This window comes from Nanorana parkeri, unplaced genomic scaffold (genome assembly GCF_000935625.1).
Source record: "Nanorana parkeri isolate BGI_ZX_2015 unplaced genomic scaffold, ASM93562v1 scaffold152, whole genome shotgun sequence".
Lineage (NCBI taxonomy): Eukaryota > Metazoa > Chordata > Amphibia > Anura > Dicroglossidae > Nanorana > Nanorana parkeri.
In genome coordinates this window covers 1023298-1048696 of record NW_017306420.1, presented here as the reverse complement: position 1 = coordinate 1048696, position 25399 = coordinate 1023298, and the positions used below count along the sequence as shown (strand labels likewise).

At 40.0% G+C, this 25399-nt stretch overlaps 2 protein-coding genes across 3 annotated transcripts in view; one reads left to right on the top strand and one right to left on the bottom strand.

Annotated features, from left to right (window-relative positions):
- Nucleotides 1–4656: 4656 nt before the first annotated feature.
- On the bottom strand, nt 4657–20567 carry CUNH12orf49 (chromosome unknown C12orf49 homolog). Its single transcript, XM_018554279.1, has 5 exons — nt 20360–20567; nt 18218–18374; nt 15551–15702; nt 14010–14123; nt 4657–5234 (listed from the first exon to the last, which is right to left on the bottom strand). The coding sequence occupies exons 1-5, from the start codon at nt 20468–20470 to the stop codon at nt 5151–5153; spliced, it is 618 nt and encodes a 205-aa protein (XP_018409781.1). The 5' UTR covers nt 20471–20567; the 3' UTR covers nt 4657–5150.
- A 190-nt stretch (nt 20568–20757) lies between these two features.
- Nucleotides 20758–25399, top strand: part of RNFT2 (ring finger protein, transmembrane 2) — a 53710-nt gene continuing 49068 nt past the window's right edge. For both annotated transcript variants that reach the window (XM_018554277.1, XM_018554276.1), the window contains exons 1-2: nt 20758–20962; nt 23618–23856. In XM_018554277.1, the coding sequence (XP_018409779.1) occupies nt 23783–23856 (74 nt within the window). In that variant the 5' untranslated portion in view covers nt 20758–20962; nt 23618–23782. The remainder of the gene's footprint in view (nt 20963–23617; nt 23857–25399) is intronic.

Genomic DNA, 25399 nt, shown 5'->3' with positions numbered 1-25399 from the left:
GAGATGCACATGTTAATGGCGGAGATTACAATATGGCATGGCCCCACGGGATCGGTGCCTGAGGAATGGCAATGCGTTTCAAAGGTGAACCTTCTTTGCCAAGCCAAGTGGAGCTTGGAGAAAGTCTGACAATTTTTTCGCAATTTTGTTTTCCATGTCGGTCATCATACTCCATTTCCTCTGAGGACTCACACAATTCATCTGCCTATTCAGAATCCCTCCACCGCAACGTCCAGACCTCACAACCAAACCAGGAGACCAACACCACTGAGCGCACCCTATCCCACCACATGTGAGTGTCTAACACCATTAATCACTCAATTTTTCAATTCATCTGTACCACTGCACACACCATTTCACTAGGCTGTGTGGCTCCTCTTTTGTTCATTATCACACATATTAGACACCTCGGTCTAATATCATTAGGAGCCGCACACCAGCCCCTACACACCTCCTTCACTGGGAGTGCGCTAGAAATATTGGACTTCTTTTTTTGCAACTTTCTACTTCTGATAGAACGGACACTGGAAAGTGTTGTGTATCTGGTAGGATCTTATTGGTAAAGCATGCGCTATTCAGTGAAATTCAGTGTTTGTGGCAGAATCCTGTAGCAGTGAAACATGAAGTTACACTCTCTTAATAATATGTAGAATAGGATAGGAACAAATACATAAGACACTAATAGATAAAAATGGGTGTAAGCTGGAGTTTCTGAGTATTGCAGTGGTTGGCAGGTCTTAGCATATTCCCATGCAGAGCCTTCCAAACAATAATAAAGTGAAAAAATGTACATGCTCAGTGGGTGTTAAGGAGGACTGACTGTCCCCAAGTGCACATTACCAGGTCCATACTGTATACACATGGTTTGGCATGGTTTTGGCATTGCCATCCAAAATTGGTACCTGACCTAATGATCTTTTGGCTCAAAAGGCACAAATTATCACAGATACACTCCAAAATCTTGCTAAACAGTGGCTGTTCTGGCCACAAAAGTGGACCAACTCCATATTAGTGTGCATGGTTTTTGATTGAGATGTCCAACCACCTCATACTGTATACTGTAGTTGTGATTGCCAGTTGTCCAAAAACTTTTGTCCATGCAGTGTATTTAAATGTACATGTATATAATACGTACCTGTAAAGAAGAGAGGGAATACCCATCTTTCCTGCTGCCTGAGCCACTGAACTCGTTCCCTAAAGTTCGCTGGGAAATCAACATTTGGTGTCCTGGTTCCCCCACAGTGGTCACTGATTACTCCCGCTGCCCTCCACAACCAGAAGGAGACAGAAGTGCTGTGGAGGTCAACAAGAGGAACCAGAAAGCGCTTTGGAGACCTAGGCGAATATCACTCCAGGAAGTTGACGGTTTTTAAGCACACTTCTAGGGACCATTTCTCACAAAAAAAGAGTTCAGTGGTGCTGAAAGTGGGAACAGTCCAACAAGTATTCCCTCGCTTCTTTACAGGCAAATGCTTGCTTTACACACATTTACATGACAGGGAGGGTCACTTTAACATGTCTTCCCTGTGGATGTATTCTTGTCTTCTCAGGCAGAGCCAACAAAACATGATGAATAGTGGAAACTAGTATTATGAGAGGATGAATAAAGCCTTTTATGTATGCTAAACCATAGGTATTCTTCCTGAATATATACATGAATATATATACAGTATAGAATCATCAATTCATAAAACTGAAGTCCAAGAACAGCTCTAGCTTCATATATTGAAGAACTAGAGTCATGTATTTTTCATTGTGAATACACTCCATATAGGTTTTCCAGTAAAAGCTGCCAGAAAAAAGTAATGACATTTTCCTCTTCAGCACAAAGTCATTAAAAGGATATTTTTCTATTCATCCAGAGCAAACATGCCATTTGCAGTAATTACAAATATGCAAAACTGGCAGACACATGGTATTCACAACATTATGGTAATCTAATTTTAATGGAGGCCAACATGTTATATTCTCATATACCAGTGATGTTATGATGGATTGCAGGTGGACATTCTTGAAGATGACACGTCCATCTACTCCCATCTGTCTGATGACCCAAGAACGCCAAAGGCATTGCCAAGTTACTATTGCAGAACATTATCATTTTGCAGGAAAGATTGCATTATAAACAGTGACAAGCAGACGTGGGAGAATGCAGGGAGGATGAACCTGAAAATCTGTCCCTATCATTAATCAAGTGTGTGGCAGAAACATGAGGAAAAGAGTGAAGCTTTTGTGCTACAAAGCAAATTAATCAGTCTTTTAGAAGATGGAGATTTGGGGCACTGCAACATGTGTGCTCATTAAACAGTTAAAAATAATGATGAAGACTTGAAAATCTGTTCATTTCAGAACTACATTATCTCTCCGCAGACAGAAAACAGGTAATGAGTTTGGATCAAATTTTAATTTCTAACTAATATTTGTAGAGAACACTCTTGGATTTTTTTAAGCTGAAGGTGAAGAGTTGTAGAGTTAAAATATTCACTTATGTTCCATAGTGGAGATACAGCTGAACCTAGATTAAGAACATAGAACAAAAAGCTGTAAAGTGCAGAAACCCAAAGTGATCATATCTTAACTTTCAGTTTACTGCACAAAGATCAATTAAATATGTTCATTGGCAATGATTACATATCTGACTACTAGGAGCTTAGGGAACAAACCACATTAGAAATGATAAACCCTCTATCTAAAACAAAGATTAGCAAGGCACAACCTTATGGATTACTGCTAAATAGGAAGCAGAGGCTGCACATTGAACGAGCAACTGCGGGTACACAGATGTACATATATAAATCACAAACACTGTGAGGGGAGTTTATGAAAACTAGAGAACTGGAGGGGACAGAATCTGGAGCAGTTGCCCATGGCAACCAATCAGTTTCTCGGTTTCATTTTCAAATCTTAACTGAACAAACTGAAGAGAGAAGCTGATTGGTCTGTCTGCTCCAGTTTTGATAAATCCCCCCGTGTCTGCTGTAAAGTAGCCATGGCTCCCAGTTTGTTCCCGTGATGGACTGTAATCTCACGTTTAGTTTATTTTGTACTGATATTGTAGCCAATCACAGGAGTGAGCTTGGAGCAGTGGCTACTTTACAACTAGGGATGCACCGATACAGATACTGAGTATTTGGGAGAGTACTGGTATTGGCCCAAATGCTCCGATACCAGCACTTCCGGTCAGTGGAAGTTTTTCTTCTGAGCGGCAGTTCTGCGAGGAAACATGGAGCCGGCCTCCCAGCCAATAAGGAACCCGGGCTGGGGGTAAGGCCAAGAAAGCCGGACAATCCGCATTGAGGCAGCTAAACAGCATGGAGCCGGTTTCCCGGGCAATCAAGAAGCTTCCTGATTGGCCAGGAAGCTGGCTCCAGGCTACCAGAAGTATTGGTATTCAGTATCGGCGAGTACCAAAATATAACTATCGGTAATCGTACTCGATACAGAAAAACCGGTATCGGTGCATCCCTATTTACAACACACACAGGGACCATGGGGAACAAAAGTAGCCGCCCTCCAGAAGGAAGGACAGTGTCAGACAAATTCAGACATGATTTGAGGATCTACAGCTGAGTGATACACAAATAAGATACATTTTTGTTTATAGGTAAGGTATTTGAATGTATTTTTAAGGTGTAACTCGTGAGTTTAGTGTCCCTTTAAGTGAAATTGTCTGGTTTAGCAAAACTGCTATATAAAAGCAGTGTATGTCTGTTGCTAAAACCTGTGTGCTTATCATATATATATACACACACACACATACACATATAGTTGTGTGAAAAAGTGTTGGCCCCCTTCCTGATTTGTCATTGTTGTGCACGTTTGTCACACTTTAATGTTTCAGATCATCAAACAAATTTAAATATGAGTCAAAGATAACACAAGTAAACACAACATGCAGTTTTTAAAGGAAGGTTTTTATTATTAAGGGAAAGCAAAATCCAAACCCACATGGCTCTGTGTGAAAAAGTGTTTGCCCCCCGTTAAAACATAACTTAACTCTGGTTTATCACACCTGAGTTCAATTTCTCTAGCCACACCCAGGCCTTATTACTGCCACACCTGTTCGCAATCAAGAAATCACTTAAATAAGACTTGACTGACAAAGTGAAGTAGAGCAAAAGATCCTCAAAAGCTACACATCATGCCGAGATCCAAAGAAATCCAGGAACAAATGAGAAAGAAAGTAATTAATTGAGATCTATTTATATATATAAATATATATAATCATACACACCATACACACACAGGGTCATTTTGGGTTTTTAAAGTTCATGCAGACCCAATCACTATAATCCCATGAAAGCGTTCAAATGTTAGTGTAATTTAAAATGTTCCATAGTTCCCTTCCTCTTTAAATGTTTCCTACTGATACTTGTGGTATGCAATTCCTTTGAATGTTACAATAAAAAAAAAAAAACCCTTTGCAATGCTCTAATCCTTCGATCTGTAAGTACATAGAAGTACATAGAAGTACACAGATAAAATAAATATGTGTTTACACTGTGGAAAACTTGCTTACAGCAAACTTGTAATTGTACCAAACAAGGTAATCTTGTAACAAAAGAACATTCACTTTGAAGTTTTTATTAAAAAAAAAAAGCCCCTAGAAACATGTCATCTCCCCCAAACAATTATTTCATCACTTTATTGTAAGAAAGATTCACTTTTATTATATCTTTTCTGATATTATGCTTAAACAACACTGCTTTGAGAAAAAAAATAAGATACATTTAATAAATTAACACAATGTCTGAAAAACAAGATGCAAGTAATTCTAGCTTAAGAAAATACAAATAAAATTAAAAAGTTTGTTTTAAAACTTCAGTCCTTCATTACTTGCCCATTACAAACTCACCGCTTGTTCTCTTGTATACTGCACTCAGTGCATACTAAGTGATATGTAAACATTATGTATACATCAAGATTATACTGTATACTGGCTAAAACTCAATAATAATAATAAGACTCATTAAGTCCAATCACAAATGCCACATTTAAAATCTTCCAAGTTTTCTAATAGTGTACATTCAATGTCTCCTTCTGCAGAACTACCTGTGGTATTCTGGTTTACCCAGTCCTTAAATGCGGAGACGTTGTTTATCACATGCAGGTGGAATAAGAAAGAAAAACTGTTAATCCTCATTCTTCTTTCAGAGAGGGAGAAGTTCTGGGGGATTTTCTCCATAACAGTACTTTGCAACCGGATTCCTGTAAGTGTTCTCATGTTGGACACTCTGTAAATAACACAAGCAATTACATTTATGGTTAAAAAATAAATACACATATAATAATGTCAAAAGATACCAATGAGCATGAGACAATGAGTCAATGAAGACAATTCTGACCATTTTCCGGTTGCAGGATGCACATGACATTGCTTAAGAACCTTAGAAACCCTAGTTAGATCCTTATTGTTTTTCCTACTTTCTTCTGCACAGTGGGGCTGAGCTTACAGCTGTTAATTATATCCTGCACATCCAACTGCACTATGAAGTATAGGGACAGCCTAAATATGGTTGAATCTCTTTATCCGCCTCCTGGCCGGCCGTTGTAATGAAATGGCCATCCGGGAGGTTCCTGGATGTAACAGGCCATCAAAAGCCATCCTGTTGACTCCGCCCAGTCGTGCACGAGCGGGAAACTGGCCAAATTTAAAAACAGGCAGCGATGATGGTTCACATACAAGTGATCCACCAGCTATAGGAGGCGGCGGATTGCTTGTATAAAAGGTGCCGATTGGTGCGCCCCTCCACAGCCCCCTCTGCTGATCCCGAGCTCCGCTGTGCCCGGAGCGGCCCCCGGGACCAGCATGGTGGCTCTGTGACAGGGGATCAGAGGGAGATTGGTACATGATCTCCCTCCAGTGTCAGAATGCGGAAGTGATGTATATTACATCACTTCCGCATTCTTGTGTCACTCTGCAGCTTCAGTCGCTGGAGAGAAGCTGACAATGCTCTGCTTCATTAGCTTCTTTGGGGGTCCCTAGGTGGCACCATGGGGTCTTTGAGACCCCTGATGTCTCGATAAAGAGGACTTGTCACATTATCTTGCTATCACGTAGGGGGGTTTCTTAGCCTCTAATGTGATAGCAATAAAGTTAAGTGGAAAACATGTTTTTTTTAAAAGATGCAAAAAAAGTTTAAAGTGAACAGATGAAGAAAAAAAAAAAACACTACACACACCATTTCGCACGCGCATACGTGCAAAAACGATGATTGTGCCCATTACGCCGCAGTGAGAGCAATAATTCTAGGGTCAGCAATCACTGATAACACTAAACTGATGAGCGGTAAAAGCTTTTAAAGCATCGCCTATGGTCCATTTTACCCCTGGAAGAAATTCAGGAAAGATGGGGAACATATAGTTGGGACTTTTGGTGCTATAGGCAGCTGACACATTTTGTTAAATCTCTCCCCTTACCAATAAGATCACTGGCAGAATTAAACCAAATTGAACTGGTGCTAGTCAATATTAGATCACCAAAACATATGATATCCCGGTTCTCTAGGGCACTGATGGATCTGTCTAGGGGGGGTTACCCATGCTTTTTAGCTCAATGGGAGGACGAACTGGGCAGTATACTAACAGAGGAGCAGGAAAAAAAAGATAAATGCAATTATGCCATACTTCCTCAATGAGCTCTAAGGTTGAAGAAAGTAACTATAAACTATTAGCAAGATGGTACTTAACACCTTCCAGAATAGGGAAATTTAACAAAAAATATTCAAAGGAATGTTGGAGGAAATGTGGTAAAGAGGGTACAATGGAGCACATATGGTGGTCCTGCCCAGTTATTCAGGGCTACTGGCAGAAAATAATTGACTATATTTGTGCTATAACAGACCAAAAGGTCCCTCTTGAACCTTGGATATGTTTGTTCCACTGTACAGAATCCCCAGTGGGGAAATATAGGAGAACTGTGATTCCATTCCTATTGAATGCGGCAAAGGCGAATATTTCCAGATCATGGAGATGTGTATCAGAACCAGATATTCGCAGTTGGTTTAAACTTATTGGTCAGTATAGTGAAATGGAGGAACTTACAGCTGTGATAAAAAAACTCAGGTTCTTCGCATAACAGAATCTGGGCTAAGTGGAATAAATTAAAAAATTCTCAGAGATATGTGGAAATTATGTTGGGTTAACACTGGGGAAAATGTAAAGAAGCTAACGATTTGATAGGGTAAAAGAATAGAAGTGCAGAGTGGCCCTGAATTGCGCATAACGTAAGATATATGATGATTATCTTTATTCATTTATAGAAAGAATTAAACCTTTTCCCTTTGCCCTCCCTTCTTCCCTCTTCACAGTGATTTCACAATGATTATGATATAAAGTAAATCACAGCTTAATAATAAGATACAATACTTTAGTATGGAGGCATAACAAGTCTGCAGAGTTTCCTCTTTCCCTCATGATTTTGTCACTGGGTATAGGATAAGAGGGTATAACTATCACACATGGTGTGAGGCAAGTTTGGCACGGCTACACGACACTTCCATAATGATATAGATATTAGGTGGATTAAGTATTTATGAATAGTTTTTAGGAATGAATAGGAGATGCACATATATATGTAGGCGTATATAAAATATATTCCCCCTTTCTTTTTTCACAAGGAATACGATGTCAATTCATTGGCAGATTGACAATAATAAAAGATGACACCACCCTCTCTTTTTTTAACACCTGATAAACACAGGGATTTAACACCTGATGAATTTGGCACTAGGTATGGGAAGTTGGGAGGCTCATAAATAACACTCCTTTTCTCTTTTTTTTTTTTCTTCCCTCTTTTTTATATACATGTGGGTTTAAATTTAAATTTATTTTGTTTAATGTATTGTGTGAATATCTTAAATACTTTATTGTTGTTAGCGTTTTAATTGATGTTGATTGACTTAGATGGGAAATTCTAGGTATACATGTCATTAATGTATGTTTTTTTATGTAAAAATAAATAAATAAAAGAAAAGTATGAAAAAAAAAACAAAAACGTTTTTTCCCAAAAATTTTCAGTAATTTTTCCTTAACCCCTCACCGTCCGACATCAGATCCTTCCCGGCAGGGTCACATAAATGTATGTCTTTTTTGTCAGCGCAAGTGAGCAGAATCCCGCCAGGAAGCATAAAAGCCGTTACCGGCTGTCTCATACAAGTGTTCGGCCGTCTCTATAGCCGGCCGATCGCTTGTATGACCTTGCATGGTGTGCCCCCCCTTCACCGGTTTTCCTGGGCACCACTGTCCCCCCTGTGGTGCCCGGGACCGAGAGGACCAGCACAGCGGCTGCTCAAAGAGCGAAGGAGGAGAGATCAGCATTTCCCACCGCTGATCTCTCCCCCTTCTCTCTCTCTAAAGTCGGAAGCATTACATCACTTCCGCCTTTAGCTGTCATTTCTCTGGCTGAGAGCCAGAGAAGAAGCGGATAAAGCAGATCTTTGCTTTATCAGCTTCTTTGGGAGTCCCTCGGTGACATTAGGGGTCTTGGGGCCCCCTGATGTCTCCATTAAGAGGACCTATAATTTTTTTTCTAGCTATCGCATTGGGGGATTTTTAGCCCTGTGTGATATCAAGTGAAGTGTAAAAAAATAAAAATAATTAAAGTCTCATATTAAAAAAAAAAAGTTTTAAGTCCCCCGCACCCGCACGCACTTTGTATACGTAAATATGCGTTGGGCGCGCCTACGTGCAAAAACAACAATTGTGTCGCACATGTTACATATCGCTGCGAACGTCGCTGTGAGAGCAATCATTCTAGCCCCATCAAACACTGATAACACTAAAAGCTTTGCCTTTGGCCAATTTTAGGCACGGTAGTTTTTTTTTTTGCAATTTTGTGGGTGCACGCAATTTTAAAGCTTGACATGTTGACTTGCTTGGTGTCTATTTACATGACGTGACCCGGACTTTTATATTTTACCAAAAAATTGGGTAATTATAAATGTTTTATAACATAACGAAGGGAAAACCCCAGTGGTGATTAAATACCACCAAAAAAAAAGCCCCATTTGTCCCTAAAAAAAATGGTATACAATTCATTTCAGTACAGCGTTGCATGATGGAATAAATGTCAAAGTACCACAGCGCTGAGTACTTAAAAATGGCCTGGACAGGAAGGGGATTTAACACTCCGTTACCACAATGCAGGTATTTCAAATTAGCCCTTACAGTCTAGTAGGACTTCAACCAACTAATCGATTAATCAATGAGAATAGTTGTCATTCTCATCATCAATTAGTTGGTTGGATCCACTAGCTCTCTCCTCCATGCTGGGAGGAGTGCACAGCCCGCAGTGGGCAGGTGCAATAGCCAGTTGCAATTTGAAATGGCCAATAGCAGGCTGGCTATTGCAACCCGCCCACTACATGCTGTACTTACGGTCAGCTGCCATCTGTGGAATCTTGCCACTGGCAGCTGTCATTCCCTGAAGCTATTCAAGCGCCTTGTGCTTACAATACAATTATTTAAAAAAAATTACGAAAAGTCATTTTCGGCCTGATAAATTCTGCTGTGGGAGGTGCGCTGCAGTGCCATTCATTTCAATGGCACCCCAAACGCACCTCCCACCCACACTGTGATCGCCCGCACTGGAACACATGGTACCCCAATGCTGTGGATTCCTGTGCAGCGCAAAAAATTGCGCATGCAGTTTTATTCAGAAAGAAAACTTTGTTTGTAAGACTGCATTTTAGTTTTAAATTAAGGATAGTATTTGCTTTTTTTTTTTTAATCCGATTAATCGAAAAAAAATAATCATTAGTTGCAGCCCTACAGTCTGGGAAACCTTCTAAAGTTAACCTCTGGGAAGGAATACGGGAGCAGCCCTTGATGACTTGGTTTACAAGGTGCATGCTCCAGGTTTGCCACCTTGATCCAAGCTTCAATACCCAGTGAAGTCTAAAAAGTCAGGATTAGGATGATGGATCCAGAACATGTATCTTTAAAACAAGCATGCAAAGGCAGATCCCAAATTTCTATCACCACAAGAACATTATACGTTTACTCATTTGTAACCAACAGCTTACAAATGTAGAACTGAGAAGAAATGAGCAAATCAAATGCCGATGCCTATTGGTTCATCCCACATCAGTGAAGGTTCACTCAGGTTTGATTAAATTCCTTCTGGTATAGCCAGATCTTCGAGCAGCAGGTACCACGTGTTGTACAATTTAATTGATTTGCTTTGCAGATGGTACATACATTCCAATCACTGTTTTCTTTGCATTAATTCCCACAGGAGAGACCAAGCTAATAAGTCAATGATGTAGAAATCTTCAGAAAAATGGGACAACGCCTCTAATCAGGTCCTAAAATAATCACATTATCTTACATTTAATTGAGGATGGCTGCCACTAATTGCAAGCATTTGGCATACAATGTATACATAGAATCAATCATGTCAGTGTTCTCATTCAGTTGCCATCTGTGTTCTTCCAAGCCTGGACAATAATGCATACGAGTTTATTATCAGCATTCTGCAGAAGACTTTCATATTCCCAAATATCATCATAAATGTTTAAACATAATTTAAGGATGCATCATGGTTGGACATTGAAGAACAAAATGTCAAGCTTTTTTGTGATGTGGATTATCTATGGCTGTAAAGCAGAGATGAACAAAGATAACCCGGTCACCCCATTACTGCCTTGTCGAAGGTAAATAGTGGGGAGATTGCCCAAAAAGAACCAACTTTACAAAAAGGTTGAACAGAGACACAAAGAGCCCTGGCTAATTATCCCTGAACCATTATGTCAATCCACATATGATATTTCCAGATTAAAAGATAAACACTGTTGTAAATGTATAATGTAATGCTTTAAAATCAATGTAAAGTATAATGCTGTACCTATGAGGCGACACAATAATTATTTTTGGTCAATTTAGTGTTTTATGAACCTTTAAAGATTATAAAATTAATAAGAAAGGCCGCGCTGTATGAATGAATCTACAAAAGTGTCAGATATAGTAGATACTGGCCGTGGATTTCATGGCCAGTATCTACGATATCTGACACTTTTGTAGATTCATTCACACAGCGTGGCCTTTATTATTAATGTTATACTATATATCTGACCACACAGATTTCAGCTGCTGCTTAACTTGAATTGAGTAGTGGCGCGAGGTTTCACATTATTAACCTTGAAAGATTGACTGTTTATTTTTTTTATCATGTTTTAGTTCTTTGTATAAAATCTTTATTTTACAAATAAACATTAATACAGGGTACATGTCTGATGCTGAGTTTGCAAAGCATGATGAGTTTTCTATTCAGGAAGCCAAGCACTGTCTGTATATCTGTAAAAAAATAAGTCAAGGCAACTAGACTTGCTGTAAACAGCAAGTCCAGTTGCCTTGACCTATTTTTTTTACAGATATACCATGACCTGGATGAATGAGAACCGTCACAGACACTGTCTGTACACTTTCTGGCAGACTGTGTTTATTCACTAGTTAAATATCATGGGAGAAATAAGGGGGCTGCCACTGGTGGCGTCCTTTAAAAAAAAATGCTAGGTGCCTGTGTGATGTGTTTGACGTCGGCACTTTTGAGTAAGACCTGAAACAAGCATGAAATAATTGAGTTTCACAAAAGTGTTAAAATCCACTCTCTTTACTTGCTCCAGGGAACCATCTTCTTTAAAGGAGACGTCAGCAATTGTAGCTCCCATTATTCTCTTATGAAAGATTCTCTTTAAGACATTGCTACCTTTGCTAAAAGAGAAGGAAGGTGGGCGTCCATCCACTGACTTACTTAACTATTTTTAGCACAGCAGCTACTTGTATGCACCCAACAATTAAAAAAAAAAATATATATAAAGGATTTCACATAGAATAAACCTTGCATACAGCCTCCCCTGCCGGTTGCAACTAGTAGATAAGAAATGTGTATATATAAAAATGTTGCATAATAACGCCATAGGAAATTTTTTTTTTTCGAATAAATTGACGAATCAGGGACGATGGTAACCATTTCTTCATGTGCGCTGTACCCAGGGGGTGTCTTTAAGGGACACTAAACTCAGGAGTTAAGTCTTAAAAATGCATACAAGTTCCTTAACTATTAACAAAACTGGACCTTATTTGTGTATCACTCGGCTGTAGCTCCTCAAATCATCTCTGAATTTGTGCTGACACTGTCCTTCCTTCTGGAGGGAGGCTACTTTTGTTCCCCATGGGCTACAATCTCACGTTTAGTTTACTAATTTGTATTGAGATTGTAGTCGATCACAGGAGTGAGCTTGGAGCAGTGACTACTTTACAACACACACAGGGACCATGGGGAACAAACGTAACCAAGAAAAGATTTAAAGATTCCCCAGAGGAACCAATTAGATTATGTGCTTGTAAACCGTGGTCTCAAAAACCACCTTAATAATGGATAAGTCTCAGTCTGTAATCATATATCCATGAAAAGTGCCTGTGCATGAAGAGTACATAAGGTAAAGAAGTTACTTCTGACCAGAGATACTTATAAATAAAGACTGTTTATTAACAATGTTGTTGCACAAATATTGCACCACCTCTGGCTACACTTTAGAGTCGTCCTCATCATATAACAATAGCATCATTATTCTCAACAACACTCTTGTGAGTCCGTGAAAGTGACACTTAGACAGAGGTTATTCGTCCCGGCATCACCACTTTAAAGTGTAGCCGGTCAACCTGAAAACAATAGTAGCCAGCAAGAATATAGAGAATCCCTCCAGGTGATCCTGCAGGCTTGTATTAACAATTCAATGGATGAATGTGACAACGTTGTTAATTCTTTTTAAACGGTGATTTGGGAGGTGGTGCAATATTTGTGCAACAACATTGTTAATAAATGCCTTTTTATTTATAAGTATCTCTGGTCAGAAGTAACTTCTTTACCCTGTGTAATCTTCATGCACAGGTACTTTTCTTGAACAAAAGTAGCCCCCCTCCAGAAGGACAGTGTCAGCACCAATTCAGAGATGATTTGAGCATCTACAGCCGAGTGATGCACAATTAAAAATACAGTTTTGTTAATAGTTAAAAAGTACTTGAATTGATTTTTAAGATTTAACTCCTGAGTTTAGAATCACTTTAAGTGTGTTTCCTTTTTTGGGGGGAAAGACTGGGGATGGGTTAGTACATCTGTTTGCACTTTTATTTTTCTTACAGTTGTCAGTGAATATGGAACATCTTCCAATGAGAAAATATTTTCTGGTGACTACTTTCACTTACCTCAGAGAGATTTTCTCTCACTAACACGCAGAGCCAAAAAAAAAAAAAAATCCTATGTTATTTGGGCTTGTACTACTATTTAAAGCCCTAGCAAAGTTTTTTTTTTTTAATTAAAAGAAATATCCAAAAATCAAAAGCAGCTCAGGCTGCAAAAATCAATTTGGAGTTGTCCCCCACAGAACTTCTTTTTCACCACAGGTTATCCTCAGTCATAAATGATGCCCAGTGCCACACAACCAAGGAGACTGAAGAGATGCTGGAAGTGCAGGGTGTCATGGTTTCACTACCTTTGGGGGGCATTATCATGGTGCCCTTATTCATAGTGTAAGGATGCAGAGATCAGCTCTGACAACATCACCACCACTCTCTGCAATATTCAGGACTGCTCACCACCAGAAGATCAGTAGAAGAGGACCCTGTGTGTCACATTGCCAACCTGAAGACATCAGAAAAAGGCAATTATAAAGCAAAACAAACAGGGGACCTCTGGGGCAGAGTCCAGAGTGGCGCTTACCCTTAAATGAAGTAGGATCCCCCTGGGCATGTTGCAATAAATGTGTAAGTCAGTAAACACAATCATCGGACACAGAAGTAAGCAAAACACAGCACAGAAAACAATGGCTTGTATCTGAAATATGTTTACCATACCGTGCATTCCAGATCCTTTAAATATGCTTTGCAAAGAAGTGTGATAAAAAAAAAATGTAACACACCTGTGTACACTTTTTCTGAATAGTTCAAATTTTAAAAACAATATATTTGCGTACAGAGCTTTTACATTTATTACAAATGTATTTTGTTACCTGCGATGATGTTCGACATTTGGCTAAACACAACTCAAAGTGGTCTTCTACTGCTAGGAATAAATTCTGGAACCCCCTTGCAGCTCGGTTTAGAAAACGCTCCAAGATATGTTGCTATACAGAAAGACAAAGAGAACGGCAAATTGTTCATCATTCAGGAATCATAGTAAAGATGATGAGCTGAGAGCTAAAACACGACATATTTAGAATGTGTAGTGGAATTATGACATTAACTAATACATTTAATGTTTTTGATATTAGTTAGCATATACATTATTATTATTTATAGTGTATAATAGTTAACATTATTTCGTCATAAAAGTTGAGTAACACTATATAGACATATACAGAAGAACTTTAGATGAACCTTAAGATCATACTAAACACACTTGCCATGTGAGGACGTGTCAAGTCCATATGCTTGGGCAGGAGGAATTCATATAGAAGGGTCTAGATCAGGGGTGCCCACAATTGTTGTGTTAAGATCTACTTTTCAAATAACGAGCTACATGAGATCTGCCAATGAAAAAAAAAAAAAAACTCCCTCGCTCTCTCTCTCCTGGCTGTCCTCGTTTTCTCTCCTGTTGATCTACCAGCATCAGCTTTGAGAGCTACTGGTAGATCACGATCTACCTAATGGGTATCCCTGGTCTAGAACAAGGGTAGCCAAACTCTGGCCCTCCAGCTGTGGTGGAACTACAAATCCCATGAGGCATTGCAAGATTCTCACAGCCACGACTCCTGGAGAGAGATGCATCATGGGATTTGTAGTTTCATCACAGCTGGAGGGCCGGAGTCTGGCTACCCCTGGTCTAGAACAACTTAGAAGACACACTTTCTCCGGAATGTCAGATTCATGGTTAGTTGCAGTGACGTAGGCTTAGGCAGCCAATCATATTGTAAAAATCATTATAAAAACGGGCCTGTGAGCCTCTGTTCTTTGAACTGCTGCAGTTGTTATCAATAAACCTTCTAAATGAAGCTTCAGCCTGGTCCATTCCTTTGCTATTCCACTTCAAATGGTATCATTCAACTGAATACAAATCTGGCTTCTCTATAGCTCCTCAACATGCTAGAAAAAAGGTAAAATGTCAAAGTCATATAGATTTGCTTAAGCAGTACAGAAAAAAAATAATATGTAACTAGCTAGAGGAACCAACCTAGTTCACCTTATATTAGATTAGAGCAATCAAGGTGGCCAAGAGGTAAACTGACTGCATTTACCTGAAGGCCCAGTGATAGCATTCCATCAGTTGTGGAAAAGACAAATGTCGAGGTGGTATTGCTGCACCAAGAAATATCAGAAATCCAACTAAGCTAGAAAAGTGAATTATCACAGCGAAAAAGTAATGGTAACTACTGTTATCTGGAACCTTACCCATAACTCTAAAAAGTAAAATCAACCGTTAAGCTTAAACCTAAAAATAAACCTGAAACTATTACCTAAACATATCCTTCAACCTTGGCCCAACCCTTAACCTGAAGATACCCTTAACCCTAAACCCAACCCTTTATCTAACATAAGGAATAGGATAACGCACCTTGTTAGGCTGAAGGCAGCAAGATACACAGTACTCATATACACTGCAGCACCCATTGCGTAAGCAGCTTTCACAGTTATACTGTCTGGTGCTGGCCACATTGATGTTGCAACATCCATTTGCTAGCAGCTCCTTGCGCTCGCAGACATAACCTGACCAAAAGAAAAAAATGCAAGTATTTACTAAAAGATACTCTATACAAATGAAGCAACACCATCAAGAATTTTTTTTTCTTTGAAGCCAAAATGTTTTAAGTGTTTTAGACACAGTGGGGGAGGGATAGATCCCTTGGAGTTTTTTTTCTTCAGTAAAATAGGTAATAGTTAATGCCTTTGTTAGGAAATTATTATTATGTAGGACTTCCTGTCCCAATATAAAAAAGGCTCTCTGTATTTTTTGTCTTGCTGTCACAGGATGTCACGGGTACAGGAATGAAAGGAGAACTATGGGGCAATGTTTTTTTCCATAGTTCTCCTCAGGGTCATGGGAGGACATACACTGTGTCCTCCTGTGGTACAAAACTGAGCATATAGCGGGCTATTGCCCGCTATATGCCGAGAGCGCCGCAGCCGGGATGGATCCCTACAACACTGTTGAGATCCACCCCGCTGGCTGATTGACAGCTGGCTCTGCCTATCTGGAAGGTAAAGCCAGCTGTGCCCGCCTCTCCCCTGTCTCTCCCTCCAGTCAGTGCTGGAGGATTCGAGAGGGGAGGAGGGGAAACCGACAGTCACCGCTCTCTGCAGGGAGATGATCGGGAAGAGAGAGAGCAACGGTATGTGTTCACTCACTTCCCGATCTATAGGGTCAACGTGTGACAGTTTCAATGTTGCACAGCGGCTCTAATCATGAGGATGAGTGTAATTCAGTAGGTAGGGGTACACACTATTTAGAAACCTCACAAAAGAAAATGAAAATGTCAACCCTCAACTTGAAACCCCTACTAAAACAAAATATTATTCTACTTCAAAACTCAATAATGAAAAAACAGCTGCCATCCCCTGGACGAACCCCAAATGTTGCTGCTGAATAGGAATCTATCCAAACGTTCTGGCCAGAGTTAGGCTTTAATTATGGCCTAGTGGTTCACATTCTTGCCTTGCTGTGGAGTTTACATAAGAATCCTCATCTGCCTCCAGGGTTGTATGTTCACCCTGTGCTGGTGCGGGTTTCCACCCACAAACATTGCTAGGTTAATTTAACTCTCGATTTTTGTCTCCAAACTCTTTTTTATCATACATGTACAGTACTTAATCTGCCCCAAGATGCACAGAATGCTATTTTTCTAAACATAGCTAAACTGAATGCATCTAAAAACACAAAGTGTGAATTATACCATTTAAAGCAGACCTTTAACCAGATTTTTAACAACAAAGGCACCTTTAGAAATGTTTAGTAATAACAATCTACAAACACATACTTCTAGATAATTGCAGGATTTTTACTCTTTGCATATCTTATTTCTCTTTTCTTTCCCAGTCTTCTGACAGCAGACATGTTAACTAAGGGCAGGTTATTAGATCTCCATTTACTTCCTGGAATTCTGGCACATGTGACTAGGAGATGTGACCATGCACATCATTCCCTGATATCTCATGAGATTACAGATGAGATTTCCCAGCAATGCTCTGCTGATGTAACCTTCCCAGGGTGCAATGCTTGGGAACATTACATCAATTTTGCCAAAGAGAACCAGGAAGTTGAAAACAAGAAATTGTAAGTTAAATGTTTGTTTAACTAATGCATGCAGAGCTGTATGCTGATGTGATTTTTAGCCAAAGGGAGTAAAGGCCCACTTTAAAATCATTATATGCATTTATATGTGTTTAGAAATGTCCTACATATGAACTTTATCAATGATGTACATTCCAATGGAGTGTTTAACAGAGCTTAAATGTGTGTATGTTGTTACCATCAAATATCCAAGTAATGGTGCAGGCCATGTGATCTGTAATGAACATACTAGAACTGATAATATGAAAAGACTCTAAATTAATTAACATTCAGCCCTGAACTTCTATGCAAGTGTTTATTGCATAACTCCACTAAGCATTGTTTGTATCTACACTCACTATGAGACAAAATCCACCCCCACGAAAACACCCATATACAAACATGCGTCGGGTGTGCCTACGTGTGAAATCATCAATCGCACTACATAGGTTACATATCACCGCGAACATTGGAGAACAGAAATTCTAGGGCCAGCACTTATTGTTTACTCTGCCAGTGTTCTGGCAGATCCTCATTCTCAGTTGTAAACTAGATGTGAACATTGTCTGTTCTTGCAAAAGGATAAAGACTGAGAAGCATTGCATGTTAACAAAAGGAAGCTCAGCCTGTCCCTCAGTTTGTCCCTCTACTTTCACTTTCAAATTGCTCAGAACAGTCTGCAATTTGCACAAAAGGCCTTCACCAAAGAAAGATCTAAAAAGGTAAGAAATATTTTCTAAAATAAAATGTTTTTGGGTACGCTGTGTGAATGGGAACACATAACAAACTTAGCGGAGTTCTCTCAAATTTGACTGCAAAAGTGAAAAATACACTTTAAGCCGTATGACTAGAGTTGCCCTTTACCATATTTTTCTGTGCATGCTTAAAGGCTAAGACTTGTCCCTGCTCGGACAATAGTATTATAATTCTGCATATAGCTGATGATATATTTACCTAAGTCATCTGTAATAAGTAGTTTTCCTTGAACAGAGTTGCGACACTGATCTCTGATCCGGCTGCTGTTTCCCAGGTTGAACTGAATCTTCCAACGAATGTTTTGTTCTTCATCTCGTGTCTCAAGAAGTGTTCTATCTCTCACTGTTCTTTCTTCCTGGGAGAGGAATAAAATAACATTTAGAGCATTACTGTACACCGAAAAGAACACAGAGTAGAAGTTTGGATTTAGGGCCACACCTATTGGCTAACTAGACTTACCATTTAATTAACACTTATTGGCTAATACCCTAAACACAAAGGTCTACTTTGTCAAAGGCTAACAAGGTTCAACATTGCACTGCTAATATTAGTCTATAAATTGGCTCCCCTGGGACAGAAGGAACCTAGGAGTACCTGGACATCTCTGAACAGATCAGCAAAAGGCGTCGGGAGGAGCAGAGTGTGGCAGGTGTGCATTTCATAGCTTCCTGGGTTCCATATGTCACAGGGGAGACACAATGGTCCTTACAACATAGAAAATGTTTTGATTTAGATACTGGCCTTTCAAGGAATTCAAGTTCCATAAATAAAGAAAAGTGCCTACTCTTGGCTGAATACAGAATGCCATGAGTGAGTAAGTATAGAGGAAATGATAGAAAAAAACTAGGCATACACATATTCTAAAACCTCATAGACTTCAAGCTCATCAATGTGTGCTCTCCAGTTGTTGCAGCATCCTAAAGTGGACCTTTACCCATATATTTAAAATAACAACAAACACACCTTTTAGAAATGTTTAATAATGACAATCTACAAACACATACTTCTAGATAATTGCCAGTTTTGTATTCTTCGCATACCTTACTTCTCTTTTCTTCCCCAGTCTTCTGACAGTGGCAATTTTTACTAAGGGCAGGTTACTAGGTATCCCTTTACTTCCTGGAACTCTTACTTATGTGACAAGGACATGTGACCATGCACATCATCTAAGAGGTGGAAAATGCCTTCCCCTGAGATATCATGAGATTGCTGCAAGGGTTAATAAAATGTTTTACCTTTCTTCTTAATAATCTAAAGCTAACAAAACCCCAATGCCCAGCCAGAAATGAAATAACAGTGTTGAGTGGACTTGTCACACTGTGTCTCAAGAAGTGTTCTATCTCTCACTGTTCTTTCTTCCTGGGAGAGGAATAAAATAACATTTAGAGCATTACTGTACACCGAAAAGAACACAGAGTAGAAGTTTGGATTTAGGGCCACACCTATTGGCTAACTAGACTTACCATTTAATTAACACTTATTGGCTAATACCCTAAACACAAAGGTCTACTTTGTCAAAGGCTAACAAGGTTCAACATTGCACTGCTAATATTAGTCTATAAATTGGCTCCCCTGGGACAGAAGGAACCTAGGAGTACCTGGACATCTCTGAACAGATCAGCAAAAGGCGTCGGGAGGAGCAGAGTGTGGCAGGTGTGCATTTCATAGCTTCCTGGGTTCCATATGTCACAGGGGAGACACAATGGTCCTTACAACATAGAAAATGTTTTGATTTAGATACTGGCCTTTCAAGGAATTCAAGTTCCATAAATAAAGAAAAGTGCCTACTCTTGGCTGAATACAGAATGCCATGAGTGAGTAAGTATAGAGGAAATGATAGAAAAAAACTAGGCATACACATATTCTAAAACCTCATAGACTTCAAGCTCATCAATGTGTGCTCTCCAGTTGTTGCAGCATCCTAAAGTGGACCTTTACCCATATATTTAAAATAACAACAAACACACCTTTTAGAAATGTTTAATAATGACAATCTACAAACACATACTTCTAGATAATTGCCAGTTTTGTATTCTTCGCATACCTTACTTCTCTTTTCTTCCCCAGTCTTCTGACAGTGGCAATTTTTACTAAGGGCAGGTTACTAGGTATCCCTTTACTTCCTGGAACTCTTACTTATGTGACAAGGACATGTGACCATGCACATCATCTAAGAGGTGGAAAATGCCTTCCCCTGAGATATCATGAGATTGCTGCAAGGGTTAATAAAATGTTTTACCTTTCTTCTTAATAATCTAAAGCTAACAAAACCCCAATGCCCAGCCAGAAATGAAATAACAGTGTTGAGTGGACTTGTCACACCTGGTAAAAAACACCCACCTGCTTGAACGTACTGGTGAGAAAATATATCAGAGAAAGTCCAAAAACAACCCCCAGAACCCATCGCTTTCGTAGGATCTTCCTCCACACCATAGACAGTAGGTTGACCATTCCAGTTGTAGAGTCCTGACAGTGTGTAGTATGAATCCTCAGGCTCGTACTGTGACTAATTATGTGATGGTGTCTCTACAGATCATAGTAATCCTCGATCGCAAGCGCTGATCACTGCGGTGAAATGACCAGTCGCAGGCCTGCAGGGAACACCAACTTCACAGGTGACATGTCAGGAGAATGGCGAGGTGGCTTCTGCTGCTTGCCTGGAAGCCGCCGTTCTGCTCTGCAGGAGTATGGGCGCTGAGAGCCGGGTTACTCCGGGGTCACAAGACCTACAATGACCACTTTTCCCTCTGTTCTTCAGTCACGGGACCCATTTGTTATTAACTGCATGCTGCCCCGGAACTCCATGAAACACTTCCTGTGCAGGCGCCCGTCTCCTTGGCAACAGGTCCTCCTTCTGCAACCTGTGTGCTATCATCAACCGGAAGTCATTCGTTGGCTCGGTATAGAGAGTGACGTCATCTATGAGGCGCGGCCAAGGGAAAGGTGAGAGTGAGGAGGTCCAGTGTTATGGTAGCACAATGGGAGACACTGGACACTTATCACTATAGAATAGAGGTCTATCCATGTATGTGTTACTGCACCGGCCTGATTTACTGCAGTATTATATCACAATGGGAGACAGTGGACAGTCAGAATAATAATTGTAATATGAATAGCAGTCTGTCCGTTTATGTATCACTGGGCCTTGCATGTACAGCCCTGGTCTGATTTACTGCAGTATTTAATAACATTGCCATAAACTGGATTGTCTTTATCAGCATTGTAATGTGAAGAGCAGTCTGTCCATGTCAGTATCACTGGACTTTGCATGTACAGCATCCGTCTGATTTACTTCAGTATAAGCTAACAATTGGATACACATGAGTCTTCCACCCCTTTGTAACTGCCTGGCCACCAGTGTTAATTTGGATAACAAAGTTCAATTTAGTTTTAGTCATCTGAATTGTTTTAGTCAACTAAACATCATAAGATTTTAGTCGACTAAATCTACGGTAGATTTAGTCTACTACAATCTAGTGGGTTTAGTTACAGAGTAATTTAAGAATTTCTCTAGAATGTCCAATCTCATTATATACTCCTGGAGTAAACATCTGTTAACCTGTTATCACTTATGGTATTATGGTTTGAACATGCAATACAGACACAGATTTACCTGTTGTGATATATAACATGTATTTTATCTTAAAATTAGATGAAACCAAGTCTTATAAAGAAACAATAATATTGAGTATTTTCAACAATGGACCAACAATTAGATATGCTTTGATTATAACAATTTGCATATGATATTCTTCAATCTTTCAAGCAGAAGTGCAATTCTAAAATATTAAATTGAAAAACTATATTGGCTGTAATGCCATTGCACATATTACCTATGAGCTGTCCATTCAGTATGGAACCATAACTGGAAGTCCAAAGAGATTAGTTCTGATTGGATCTCCCAAATCATCTCTCCCTAACATTTTAGTCTATTTTTAGTTAGTTGACTAAAATGTCAATATATTTTCAGTATAGTTTTAGTCATCAGAACATAGTCGACGAAATTAACACTGCTGCTCACACTTCCTTCCCCCCGTACCTGCCTGCCCACACTTCCATAGCCCCTGTACCTGCCTGCCCACACTTCCAAAGCCCCCGTACCTGTCTGCCCGTACCTCCATGCCCCCTGTAACTGCCTGCCCACAAATCCATGCCCTGTAACTGCCTGCCCATACTTCCATAGCCCCTGTACCTGCCTGCCCACACTTCCAAAGCCCCCGTACCTGTCTGCCCGTACCTCCATGCCCCCTGTAACTGCCTGCCCACAAATCCATGCCCTGTAACTGCCTGCCCATACTTCCATAGCCCCTGTACCTGCCTGCCCACACTTCCATGCCCCCAGTACCTGCCTGCCTACACTTCCATGCCCCCTGTAACTGCCTTGCGACACTTCCATGCCTGTAGAAATACCACCTCTGTAGGAAACAGTGAGGAGGAAAAAGAAGTTATACTGCAACCAAAAATAGATAAATAATCAGCCAATTGGCTTACTTTATTAGACAAATATGATTAATACATTTAAGAGAATATCAACACAACAGACACTGTGACAAGGACCTTATGATAGAAATAGAAAGGGTTGTGGGTATGGTGTTGTTTCAGTGATTTTAACAAGTGTGATGCATTGACAACTTTGCAAATTATAACATAAGGTCCTTGTCACAGTGTCTGTTATGTTCATACTCTCTTAAATGTATTAATCATATTTTTCTAATTAATAAACTAAGCCAATTGGCTGATTATTTATCTATTTTTGGTTGCACTATAACTTCTTTTTCCACCTCACTGTTTCCTATAGAGGTGGTATGTCTACATGTATGCTTATAGGTTCTCAACCACATCGGTTGATGTGTATTTTTACACACTATAGTGATATCCTATTGTCCTATACACACTTCCATGACCTCTGTAACTGCCTTCCCACACTTCCATGCCCCCTGTAACTGCCTTCCAGCACTTCCATGCCCCCTGTAACTGCCTGCTCTCACTTCCATGCCCCCTGTAACTGCCTGCCCTCACTCCTATGCCCCCTGTACCCCTGTAACTGCCTGCCTACAATGGCTTTCATTGCAATGTTACGCTTGTACTAGAAATGTTAGCTATTGGGTGTACAAATACTTTAAAGAGCTGTCCAGTGCTGAACCTGAGTTTCTATAGGACTGACACCAGAGGTTTATTCATTTTCTTTTAAGAGTAAGAAAAAACGCAAAAGCAAATAAAAACACCCTCCCCCCCATACAAATACTGAGAGATACCAGACATGCTGGCATCTCCATGACACACCTTAACAGGCCACACTAAGGTTTGATTTGAGTTGTAAAGTGTGCTGTGTGTATCAGTGTATTCATCAAGTCAAGCTATACAGAATGCTCATTATTGAAACATCATTTTGTCTTTACCAACAGCACAGTGTTTCCTGAAAACACTGTAAATGAGCAAAACAGAACAGAGTTTATCAATGATAGACTGATGTATCATAATAGTAAAGCCATCAAAACAAATTTTAATCACCAAGATGCTTTTTTAAAGAAGTCGTGCTTTGTTCATCTGTTCAGCCCTGTATGCCATTCATACCTAGATTTTTTTTTTTTCTTTCAGTTATCATGCCTGGAAAGTTGGACGGTCGTTTCTAAAGAGGTGCTTGTACTTTATCCCTGAACACAAACAACAGTCCCACTTACCTGAAGATCACTCATGCTTTCAAATTCTACAAGCAAGAATTCCACTCACTGCTCCCTTTTTCCTATAGACACTACACCTTAAATGTATTGTTTTAAGGTCCTGAGGACAATGCAGAGAAGACACAGCAGCCTGACAGATAATCCTCCTCTGGAGAGGTAACTACTCACTGTTGGATATACTTTGCTTAGTAATGGTAACACAGTTTTCATAGTTGGTTTGCCTGGACATTTACTGACACCAAATTCCGATGTTTCATAGTTACCCTTTCATAATCCATGTGTATGGTTATACCACTAAGCCAGATTTAGGTAGATGAAATCTGTAATTTTAGCTAACCATGATGATACAACAGAGTGGTGAGGGGTGCCCAGGCATTTTCTTCTAGAAATCCCCTTTAGGAACTAAGGACCTCTGCAGGTCACTTTCAGATGTGTGTTTATTTTGTATTGCTAAATGAAAGCAATTTATTTTGACGTAAATGCTGTGAAGTGAAGGATAAAAATTAGAACAACACAAGGAGCAAGACAGAGAGCATTAACGGACAGAAAGTTTTCAGGGTGCCCCAAATTTATTTTATTTTGGAATGTGTACAGACCATCAAAAAAAAGCATTTTCAATAAAACAGTTAAGCAAGCACAGGGAACCAACCTTAGCAGTGAATAACAATCAATGCTGTTCTGGCTTTAGCAAGGTGAATTTGGTTTGCGTATTATATGTATTGCACTATTTATTGAATATGCCCCTATGATTGCCATGTTAATAATTATATATTTCTGTATCTCCGGCAGTTTCTTGTACTTTTAAATTCTTTAGTAGGACCAACTGCACAGAAATGGCTAACTCTATAGCAAAGTGAGATATGACCTCACTAGCTACTCCTGTGGATAGAAATACACTATATTGTCAAAAGTATTGGGTTCAGGTGTTCCAATCACCTGCATGGCCACAGGTGTATAAAATCAAGCACCTAGGCATGCAGACTGCTTCTACAAACATTTGTGAAAGAATGGGTCGCTCTCAGGAGCTCAGTGAATTCAAGCGTGGTACCGTGATAGGTTGCCACCTGTGCAATAAGTCCAGCCGTCAAATTTCCTTGCTACTAAATATTCCGCAGTCAACTGTTAGTGGTATTATAACAAAGTGGAAGCAACTGGAAACTACAGCAACTCAGCCACGAAGTGGTAGGCCACATAAAATGACAGAGCGGGGTCAGCGCATGCTGAAGCGCACAGTGCGCAGAAGTCGCCAAGTGTCCGCAGAGTCAATAGCTACAGACCTCCAAACTTCGTGTGGCCTTCAGATTGGCACAACAACAGTGCGTAGAGTGCTTAGTGGAATGGGTTTCCATGGCCGAGCAGCTGCATCCAAGCCTTACATCACCAAGTGCAATGCAAAGCGTCGGCTGCAGTGGTGTAAAGCACGCCGCCACTGGACTCTAGAGAAGTGGAGACGTGTTCTCTGGAGTAACAAATCACGCTTCTCTGTCTGGCAATCCGATGGACGTGTCTGGGTTTGGCGGTAGCCAGGAGAACGGTACTTGCCTGACTGTATTGTGCCAAGTGTAAAGTTTGGTGGAGTGGGGATTATGTTGTGGGGTTGTTTTTCAGGGGTTGGGCTTGGCCCCTTAGTTCCAGTGAAGGGAACTCTTAAGGCATCAGCATACCAAGACATTTTGGACAATTTCATGCTCCCAACTTT

Bases quoted from the DNA above. Each gene is read 5' to 3' on its own strand.
- CUNH12orf49 (XM_018554279.1), bottom strand. From the start codon at position 20,470: ATGGTCAACCTACTGTCTATGGTGTGGAGGAAGATCCTACGAAAGCGA. The intron at 18,375-20,359 runs GTGGGTGTTTTT...TTCCTCTCCCAG, and splicing joins TCACCAGTACGTTCAAGCAG to GAAGAAAGAACAGTGAGAGA. The intron at 5,235-14,009 runs GTAACAAAATAC...TGTTATTTACAG, and splicing joins AATGTCGAACATCATCGCAG to AGTGTCCAACATGAGAACAC.